The 11,332-nt window shown below is 31.8% G+C and overlaps 1 protein-coding gene across 2 annotated transcripts in view; it reads left to right on the forward strand.

Moving 5' to 3' along the window:
• The first annotated feature begins 6,256 nt into the window (after positions 1-6,256).
• The window catches only part of dpr13 (defective proboscis extension response 13), a 111,148-nt gene continuing 106,072 nt past the window's right edge, over positions 6,257-11,332 (forward strand). Inside the window, exons 1-2 of one of the 2 annotated variants that reach the window (XM_017606452.1) lie at positions 6,257-6,530; positions 6,593-6,902. In XM_017606452.1, coding sequence (XP_017461941.1) covers positions 6,815-6,902 — 88 coding nt within the window. In that variant the 5' untranslated portion in view covers positions 6,257-6,530; positions 6,593-6,814. Of the gene's footprint in view, positions 6,903-11,332 lie in introns of both variants that reach the window. The other variant, XM_017606460.1, reaches the window with a different exon arrangement.

Genomic DNA, 11,332 nt, shown 5'->3' on the forward strand with positions numbered 1-11,332 from the left:
TACATGGCGTATACGTACTGTCGTATATTTTGTGGCATGCGTTGGAATTATAGTAAATAGGCCAATTTCTTTTCCCATTAAATGACTCAAGCATTCGCGCATATTTTCGTACTCTCTTTCTTCAGGGATGCTAAAGATCTAAGATAGCATTTTCCTTTTTTTTACGTGAATTATTTTCCAGCATGCATAGGCTTGTGAGGCCTAAATTTTTCGCAGTACTACTATACCTTTTTTTCTAAATTTTGGGGTAGCTAATTCTGGGTATTCTTTGTATTTGCCTCTTAGTTAGTGCAGCAGTTATTTACTGCCTACTTTTTTAATTTACTTAAAATTGTTCATTCGCCCACAGTACAACGCAAATTTATGCGTCTGCTACTGTCACTATCTTATACTACATACATACGTAATAAGTATTTTTACTATGCTACTTCGTGGTAGTTCTGCTGATTTGAAACTTACGAATAAATTTTTTGTTCATTTTTTTCATCCAATCCATTTTAGTTATTTCTACTTGAAGTACTTTGCGGATTGGATTTGTGCCAAAGTAGAGCGCGTAAGCCAGCATTGCGTGGCAGTAGTTGGCCGAGTTGTTTGAATATTAACAGCTACAAAAAAAAAAAAAGAATTTTATGAATGTGTGTGCGTGTGTATAGATGTAGTATGTATATGACTGTATATCTCAAGTTATGATTATTTTTGCAAATTTTGCCGTCGCAGTTGAGTTCACATAAAAATGCAGACAAGCGTTCAGTTGCAGGCCGAAGAGATCAATGAAATGTGCTACTCTTAGAATAAATAAATAATATCTAATTCCATGAAAATATGCTATATACTCGCTTGCAAAATGACCAAAATGCAAATTAATTTCACTCGAGTTATCAAAGGAAGTTCAGGCTAAGTTATCTTATGACAGTGACGTTGGCGGATTGGCAATGTAAAAAGATTTTAGTTGGGAAAGCTTCAGAATTTTTTATGCAGAGACGAACTAAGAAGTTTCACTTTGTGAGTAGAAATATTGTTAGTATAAGCCTTGGAAAAAAATCTAGAATGTAAAATTTAAAATTTAAATGCGAAAGCATATACAGTGTAAATTTAGTAAATACTAAAGATACAATTTGAGGAAAAAAAAGCTTCATTTCGAAATTTTTAATATTCTGATGAAAAATTTGAGTTTCCGAATATCGATAGAAAATTTTTCAGGTGGTTTATAAACTAACTATAAGTAACAGACGGTTTTTTTAAATATTTTCGGATATTCTTAATTAAATACAAAAACAAATTTTTCTTTAAAATGGGAGTAGATAAATAAACATAAAGTCAACCTTCTGGTTGTCTAAAACTCAAGAAATATTTTCTACAGAGGTTGATATGTATACAATTTTTTTTGAAAATAAAAAAATATTCACATTTTTAGGGATTTGAAAATTTCCAAAAAATTCTTGTTTATTTTAAAAGTAAAATTTATTGGTGAATTAAAAACCTAACACAAATTTATGGTCACATTTTTAAGATTGTATAACTGAATATTTTCGGAACCTTTGGTTAAGTTTTGGAAATATGAACATTAACTTTTGATGAACATAAATTTTGGTCATTTAAATGCTGCATATAACTTTTTTTTCGTTTAGAAAGTGAAAGTATTTCCTTGCTTATATAAAAACTGGGCATAAGTTTATATTCATCTCAAAATGTGTACCTAAATTTTTTCTAAAAATTAGGAGAACACAATTTTTTTTGTTTAGATATAAAGGATATCAATTTCTGAAGAATTTTATGGAAGTCAAAATGATCAAAGATGAATTTTGGAAAGAATCTAAATTGTTATTATTACTTTTTAATATTTATTTCATTTTGTTAATGGCGCTATAACTTATAGCTGGGCTAAATAATTGGCCTTCCTTAAATAAAAAAAAAAATGTAGACACCAAACGTCGGTTTGATAGGTCAGTGACTTAGAAAAATTTTCTTCGGCGGTAGGCGTTTTATTTCCCAACATGTTGTATGTCTCAGGCTAATTTCAAACGAAGTTGAAAACAAAAAAATTTACCGAATTTCTGCATCGTCTTTCAGTCCATCGCTTTGAAACAGGCAGCAGCGAAATCACAGTGGCCTGGAAATTTCAGAGCTGATGAACTGGCTAGGCAAAACACCCCCAAGGCCACCACCTCGGACAGGGAAAAGGATAGAATTTCCATTGCCAAACTGCGACCTGCTCCTAGATAGATCGCCACAACGAGCGCGACATTCAAAGGAGCTTCTGCTGTTGGCTAAGTGCCAGCTATCGATTTGTACAAGAGTATTGACCGGACATTGTCCTTTAGGAACCCACGCAGTTGGACTTAATATCGTCACGGCTCCCTACTGCCGCAGCTATTTTGAAGACAAGGTTCAGCACTTCTTTCTCATCTGCCCGGCATTTGTTAGACTGATGTTTAAGCACTTCATTGCGCATTTCATCAACACTCTCGAAAAGATCTCCGGAGTGAACATCAGCTGCCTGCGTATCTTTTTGTGAGAACCCAGTGCTTCGCTTAGTTTAATACAGAAAGCCTGTAGTTACTATTTAAAGAATTAATTTTTAAACCGAATTATGAAATAGGGCGTTCTTAAATAAAATTTCGAATAAGGGCGTTCTTGGAAAGTTTCCTGATATAGGGTGTGTTCGAACAGGCTGTCGTGATAGGTCGACCTTCCACTCCGCCCCTCATAAGCGCAAAACAAGAGTATTTTATACGTAGTAAAAAAAAAAAAAAAAAAAAAAAATATTCAAAAATCTTTGAAAAGGAGAAAAAACGCCCAACTCTATAATCATATAATTTTTTGTAGTAAAATTTGCTTGCAAATATGCCTGAGACATGCATGCTTTCACTTTAGGCTCCACCAACAAGGAAATTTTACAAAACCCTCTTTCTATCGGTTGTTATGGGGAATTTAAGCCAGCCTCCACGCAATTATATTTTACGTAGCTCATAACTGGGGAGACCTTAGTTTCGTTAACGCTAGCTTAATTACACAAGTCGTCTACTCCGGTTTAAAAAGATGTTGTCTGTTATTATTCCGTAGGGAACCTTGAATCAGGAACTTAATGCAATTTTTTTGAAATTTTTCAAAGCTGAGAAATATGGTTATTGGTGAGATATATTCGCAAGAGCGTCTTCCATGCTGAATTAGCAGTCATAAAGCAAGCCGCCCTTTGAGACAGTACCGCCTAAACCTATTTACCGTTTATTACCATTTATTATGACAGTCACGCTACAATTAGGTCCATGCAGCATCTTCTTATCTGGTTTTTTGGGAAAGCATTTATTAAAAAAGGCATAGATTTAAATAGGCACCTTTGCTATCGTTAAAAGAAAGTTCCATAATTGGTAACGACTAATTTTAATTAATTTTAACAAAAAAAAGAGAAATATTTGCTCAAAATTATGGCGCCAAACAAAACTATTTTTGTTGGTATCTCTTTAAAAGAAAAGCGGCTCGGCATCTGACAGTTGGGAAGCAATCAAGGAAATTTTTTGGGAACAGTTCTGTGATACCTTTTGATTGAAGTATTTGCTACCAATCTGCTTTCAAATTTCATTTGATTACTTACCTTTATTTATACCATTTTTGGCTGCCAAGTAACACTGTGCTTCGTCAAATAAAAGTGCAGTGGAATTGCATAAGGGTTCGCTTAAGTGGAATCCTAACTCTGCTAGCTTGTTGAAGAGGAAATCACTGTAAACAAATATGACCTAAAAATAAAAAAACTAAGATCTGCATTTAATATCTATTACACTGTGGAACACAATACAAACCTAGAGTGCGCATATATCATGTTTGATAGCTATTGGCCTTACAAACAATGCCTCGTATTCAGATTAACTATGTCAGTTCGTTTTCTCGAGAAAAAAATTTTCATGATGCAAAAATCTGAGTATAGCCGCCAAATTTGTCTTCTAAAAAAGTAACGGTTTTAGACCTATATTTGTTGAAAAATGCATACAAAGCAAATATAGCCCAACGATGAATTTTCAAAATTTAGAGAAAAAAAATATGGCCGCTATACTTAGATTTTTGGATCATTAAAACTTTTTATCTCGAGAACACGAACTGATCTAGTACAACTGAGTACGTGGCTATCCTGAAGCTACCCTGCAGTGAAAAGCTGAACTAGTATGCATAAACACCAGTTTATGAACTATTATTTAAGAATAGAAGTCATACCAGTTCCTTATCTATACTATACATAAAATTAAAACCAAAATTTTTTGTAAGAGCAAAACTGCCGATGTAGTGAGTCGATTTCTATGATTCAAGTTTTAAAATAACATATTTGTACCAAATAGAACACAATAGGTTTTTAAATTATATTTTAATAAGAAGTATGTTTAATTAAAGTATTAAGTTGATCAACAATACCACGCATTGCTAGACCGTTTGCGTTTCACGCGTTTGAGTTTAGAGAGCATCAACAAACCACATTTGCTCTCTATATTCAAGTAAAAGCAGCGCTGCGTATTATAAAATCTGATATATGCGCACGCCGCGTTTTTTTTAAAGTTCATTTTTTTCAAAGTGTTAAAATTTAAGAGAAATTTTGTTATTTTTTTTATTTTGAAACGCTTAATTAATAGCTAATACATGACAAGATTAATTTTAGTTTAGTAATTAAATTAAACGTTCTGAAAATTCTTGAATTAAATAAATATGTAAATATTAAAACACGAAAGATTTTTTTACTTTATTTAAATTAATTAAAAAAATATTAATTATTACTACAGGTACAGCCAATCAGTAATATTTGGAATATGCGAGACAACCAAGTCACGGCAGCAATAGCTGAGAAATGAAACTGTCAAAACACCAGGAAAATGCCAAGCTGTGTCAACTGCGCTGTAAAGTATGCAACAGATAATTAAGAACTAAAAAGAAAACAAATTTATGATTCCAACATAAACCAAACTACAAAAATTCGCAAGTGACAGCGAAAGTGAATTTTCGCGCGAATATTTCGAATGATTACTCTTGATAAATACCTAATATGCGAAATATGTGCCAGTAAAGTACACAAAAAAAAACCTGAAAATAATACATAAAAGTGGAGAAGCCAAATAATGCAACATAAAATAACAGAAAACAAAAATAGCACAAAAGAAAACAAATTCATCACAGATTGATTGAAAACCTTAAAAAAAAAAGTTTGCGAACGAAATGAAATGCAAATGTGTACGAAAACGTAACGCAGCAAAGCATTTCAAAATATGCACGAGTGCTTGAAAATTCAAACCATCAAAAAACAAAGAAAGTGTTAAAAAAAGTGTTGACGAAAAGTGCAAAAAATTCGAATACCAAACCAACGAAGCGTGAAAATGCTTTGCCAAGCAAAAACTCGCAAAATTTTGCTGGTAACTGCAAAGATCAATACATACGATAGTATGTGTGTGTGTGTAGCATAGTGGCAGCATTGCGATGCTAGTGCAGTAGTAGACGTTGCAAATGGTTGTCGCAAACGAAAAAGTAAAAAAACTATGCATTAACTTCACTGTGTGTGTATTGAGTGTACGTGCGGAATACTTCGTGTGACGATGACAGCAGTGTTGGAGCGCGTTTAGCATAAATAAAATATTTTCGATAATTTCGATGCATACAATTTGAATGAGGCAACAACAAACGACACTAAAATGCACTCACACATACTCTTATATACACACATGCATACATGCATACATATGAACAAATACAGGTTTTGAACTAGAATTGAAAATGTGTAGCATAAACCTAGGCGAGTATGCTTGTGTGTAGATATGCTCTACTAAATAGTGCAGCTGCGGAAACAACAAATTCACAGAAATGTTGAGAACAGAAAGCAGCAAACTTGCATGAAGAAATAAAAAAAAAAAAAACACGAAATCAGATGAGAATTTGACTTTACTGAGACACATACGTTCGCTGTTGTCATTTGATGTGCAAATGTATGTGTATGTGCTGAAGATAATAGACAAGACAACCGACGATGTGCCGAGTAAGTGAAGCCTTTGTATGGCACACCCACACAGTCGAGCAACATTTATGTTGAAATGCAAATAACCACATATGTATTTGTATGTGTGTGTGTGTGTGTTTGCACGTGAAATGCAATACCCACTCGCCGAAGTGTAATAGCAGCTGTTGACAATTGCAAAATTTTGTATGTATAAAAATGCATAAATTTATTTGTAAATCCTACACGTTAGAAGTATGCATACATACATATGTTTTCTGCAGCATGCCTAGTTAAAATTGTATACATACAATACATATATTAGACTACAGAGCTAAAATTACAAACTATGAAAAATTAGTAAAAAATTCTAACGTCATTCGTAACCTCAACCCCAAGTATGTCAATGCCATGAAAGTGTAAGTAAAAAGTAAACTTAAAATCCGCCCTCCTTTCCGCTTGTTCACCTTCAACCTTCACCGCTTTGAACTCAGTACAGCCCGCGCTGACCTTATTGCCGGCCACCACAACTCGACAAAGGCATTCGTGATTACTCGAAAACCTGAAAGTAAGTTAGATAAATAAATTTTATGAATTTTGCGGCAAAAGTTTTGTGTTTTGTTCAACAAGCAGTGAAAATCCAAGTGCAAGTTCAACAAAAGAAAATATAAATAACAACATAAAGCAAAAAAATTAAAATAAAAAAAAAATAAAAATAAAATGAAAGAAGAATTCAATTAAAACCATTAAACAACAAGTGTGCGGAAAGTCTCAATTTCGGCGTATTAAGTAAATTGAAGTCACTTCAAAAATATTTTAGCAGCATAAGGGCATTCAGTCTTTCAAGCCAAAATGTTTTTGCGGCGTAGTCAACAGGCTGGCAACAATTTGCTGCACATCACAATGATGATAGTCTTTGGGTTGGCGAATCTAAATAATGGTGAGTGTCGCTCTTAACTTTTAGCAAATCTAATTATTTTGTATAAAATTTCAAGTATCTTAGAGAGCTACGATAATAAAATAATATGATTTAAGACTTGGCATTTTGTTGGATAATATCGATTTTTTGTGTTACCTAACGGGGAGATTTTCATATTTTTGTCTGTCTTTTACTTGAAATAAAAATTGGTTGTTGATGCGGGAAGTTCGTTGACTGAAAAATATTTATCAAAATTACAATAAGGTGCATTTCAGTTCATTTCGGATACTAAATAGCTTTTGGATCTCCGCAGTGTTTATAATTTTGTATGTTGTAGCACCGATTGCGGGAGGTACCCTATGTTTTTTATTTTTTTGGCCAGCTATTTTATCGATATATCGATTTATGAAAAACAACTTTTTTAACGCAAAACCTTGCCAAAAATGGACCGATGGAAATTATTTTTTATTTGAAATTTTCCGTTTTCAAAATACTTTTGGAATATAAAATCGAAAAAAATGTTCGATCCCGTATTTTTAAAAAATTTTCAAATTTTGAATATCAATGTTGAACAAATTTTGTCCTGCGTGAAATCCACTGCATTAGTCAAAACTATTGTAGAAGACGAAATTCTCTGCATAATTTAAAATTCCCTCTAGGGGTCTCGAGACACTGTCGACCTCTGTTTTTGAAGCCATGCAAAGTCTATTTGGAATTAAACGAATCAATTCGTTGTTTATATCAAGATTTTAAATTTCGGAACGAATTTCCGTCATCTCTTGTCAAGTTTGGTTTGCAGACAAACCAGAACGGAAAATGACACTGAAGATGGCACAATGCCGAAACCGGTTTGTCTGCAAACCAAACTTGACAAGGGATGACGGAAATTCGTTCCAAAATAAATCATCTTACCACCCGTTCGGAAAAATTAACCAACACCAACACATTTTAAATTTCATTCAAACTCGCTTGACGTATTGGACTTTAGTATTACTATAAAGAAAACTATCATTTCCTCTCCCAATAATTGAAATACTAGCTTTAGCTTATCCAATCAGCTGATGAATTTTATTCTGTAGCTGAGTAGTTTTAGATTAACAATGTCCTGTGTCCACGATCTGAAAAAAAGAAAAACAAAAAAAAAAGCAAGTTCCGTACGTCCATGCGGAGTGCACCACTCGTGTAGATAGGGCGGGAAAGGATACCCTCCCTGGGATTAGACAATTAATTATTGCAATTGGTAGCCCTAGATATATATTAAGGCGTCGAATTTTTATTGATGTAATGAATTTTTTTTTTTGCAAATTGAAAAATTCAAAATCTCTAGCTTAAGAATATTTTAATTAATTATAGAAAATTATGAATTATTTGCTACAACTTTGCAGATATTATTATTTAACCTTGCTGCGGAAATCTTGAAACTGCAATGCATAATAGGAATCTAGGTACAGATCGACCTAAATAACTGGTCACTCAAAATTATAAAAATGTTGTAAATTTTCTGAAATTTACCGAAATAGTTGTTTCATAACAGATATTGTATGAGAAATGTATTTTATTTGTTATTTTTTTTTTTGCTTGATTTGACAAAAGTTATTGCCCAACGTTTGTTTTTTACGTTGTAAGATACGGATCTTGAGCAAAATGGAAATAGAGAAGAAGATAGAAAAAAGTGAAATAACTCTTACCAGACCACTAAAACAAACTATAGTGCGACGGAGCGAGTAAGAATAGTGGCCCATAGTTACAATCAAAATAAAATCGATTTTAAATCCAAAGCAGCTTTTTGGCATAACTTTAAATGGGGTATTTGTCAAAAAGCTGCTTTTAAATTGGAGTAAACTTTTTTTGTGATTACCCATGTGACGCTCTTTTTGTAAATCGAAAAGTATTGATTAATGGCTGATTCTATTTCAATTCGTGCAGGGTGAATGGGTTCAAAATTCGCAAACAAGTTTAATACGATTTTCATGTTTTTTAGGGCTTTGGCCCAAAGAGACACGTGTTTATTTTGGTTTTGCGAAAAAAAAAATCGCTGGGTTACGAGCATCTGAAAATTTTAGGGCAAAGTGCGGTTTTAGAGTAAAGCGGCTGACAATTTTTTTATTGAAATCTTTCTATTTTTTTTTCAAAAATCTATATTTTTCAATTCGGTTTGTTTTTGATGCTCTATATTTGCACATTTGAAAATTTGAAATCTTTTGAGAATTAACAAAATGGCGGCCAGTTTTGGAAAAATCAAAAGACTCCATTTTCTCAAAAACATAATTTATTATTGTCTTGAAAGTTTGTTTGTGATTACTAGATAAAAAAGGAAACTTTTTCCAATAGCTTTGATGCCCGCTAAACTGCTTCGAAAGTCGTAAGATTTTTGTTTTTCTCTGAAAATGAGAAGACTCAGTATTTTGAGTGAAGTAGCGCCATTTACATGCTCTTTCCCTACAATTTTAAAAACTTTGAAAATTAACAAAATGGCAGAAATTTTTTGAAAAAAACTCAAAATTCTCAAAATCAGGATTTTTTCTTATCTTAAAATTGTATATGAATTAAACACGTGTTTTGACTCCTGTTCACTTTATAGCTTACGATAATGATTACTATTTTTACAGAGTAACGTCAAAAAATTTGACTCCTCAAAATGTATTGACTCTTCGAGACAAGGACGTCGAACTACCATACTCTAGGTATCTCTAGACTGTAAGTCTTTGAATATATGTTTGATGAAAAATGTAAAATCTCTACTCACACGGTGGTACACACATATTCACATAACTGATTTGCAAGTTTCACACAGTGATTAGCCTTTATTAGACAAAATTGAAAGTTTCGGAGTAAAAATAAATTGTATTTCTGACTGTCTAACGCCAAGCGCATAAATTTGCTTACTTTGAAGGTTAATGCTTTCAGGAAAATAAATTTTGCAGAAGCAAAGCAACATTGACAGCACTTAATGCGAATGTTCTGACGTGAAAAAATGATGTATGAATGGCATTTTGTCAGAAGAGCGGAGTGAAGGAAGGCGTGTAAATTTTTATGTCACTCCGTTCGTTATTGTGTCAGGTAAGACAACATTTCCAACTTGATAATAAAAGTCAAATGTAGAGTGTAAAGAAGAAACGCGAAACAAACTTTGGAAGGAGCAAAGGAAAGACTATGAGAAGCCGTAAGTGTGTGAAAGTTGTTTTCTTTTTTGTTACGTTGATTACAATACGGAATACAAATAAAAGGTGAAAATTTGAGGGAACGGCAACCCCATTTATTAAAGAAAGATGTTGTTTGGTTGGTTCATCAAAATTTTTTAATGGAATATCTATGTCTCTCATGCAATCAACCTATCCTTCTGATAATAAGGAGCTATAAAAAGCATTTTTTATCGACTTTAAATAACTGTAAGCAGCTTAGTCTTCCGTATTAATTATTTCAAATTTATCCAGAAATTTTCTGACGAGAAAAAGCTGTCAAACGCCTTCTTAAAAACATATGACTTTGACCTTTTCGCAAAAATTTTTAACACATAATAAATATGACTTAATTTTAAAATTCGGAAAACAAATTTTATACACAAATTATCATAAAAGTACTTTATCCGGAATATTCCAGCTGTCGGTAGCGTTTAAGTAAGTATTCAAGTAGTTAAGCATTTAATAGTCAGTTTATTGAAGTTGAATGCGATGGCAGAAAATTTGATTTTTTTAGTTACTATTAAATATTTATTTTAAACAATTTTAAAACTCGTTTTCAACATCTGAACATGACTACACTTTACATAAATGTGAAAGTCATAATGCGAGTGAATGTCAACAAGTTCTCGGAATCAAGAGCGTGTTGAATTAAAATCGAAACAATTATTCCTTTGTATTTATTTCCTTTTAATAGATGAATTGGTAGGTAAGTGCGTGAGTATAAATGCAGTTTACAGACATCGGCACACTTACAGGAAAATGCAGGCAACCATCTTTCAACTCACAAAAGTCTTTCGAAAAATTTCCTCAGAAAAATTAAAAATCAAGACAAAAAAAAGAAGAAAATGGCACTTTAAATAAAATTAAAAAAAAAATTATTTTTAAAACAAAATCTAAAGACTAAAAGAAAATGAATTAAAATTAAAAAAAACGACAAATAACTAAAATAACTTTCTAAAAATTAAATGAAATTATTATTTTTTTTTAAATAAAACCCAAAAATTAAATGAAAATCAAACTAAAAAAGAACAATAAAATTACTAAAAAATAACAAAAATAAAATAAGTTTCTAAAAATTATATAAATAATTTAATTTAAAAATAAATAAAATCCAAAAATTAAAAGAAAATCAAAATAAAAAAAAAAAACAATATAGTTAGCTATAAAATAACCAAAAATAAAATAAGTTTCTGAAAATTAAATGAATTTAAATAAATAGATAATTTGTTTCAAAAATGAAATCCAAAAATGAAAAGAAAATTAACTAAA

Source organism: Rhagoletis zephyria, unplaced genomic scaffold (genome assembly GCF_001687245.7).
Source record: "Rhagoletis zephyria isolate East Lansing unplaced genomic scaffold, Rhagoletis_zephyria_1.1 Rzeph_scaffold_00161, whole genome shotgun sequence".
NCBI classification, from domain to species: domain Eukaryota; kingdom Metazoa; phylum Arthropoda; class Insecta; order Diptera; family Tephritidae; genus Rhagoletis; species Rhagoletis zephyria.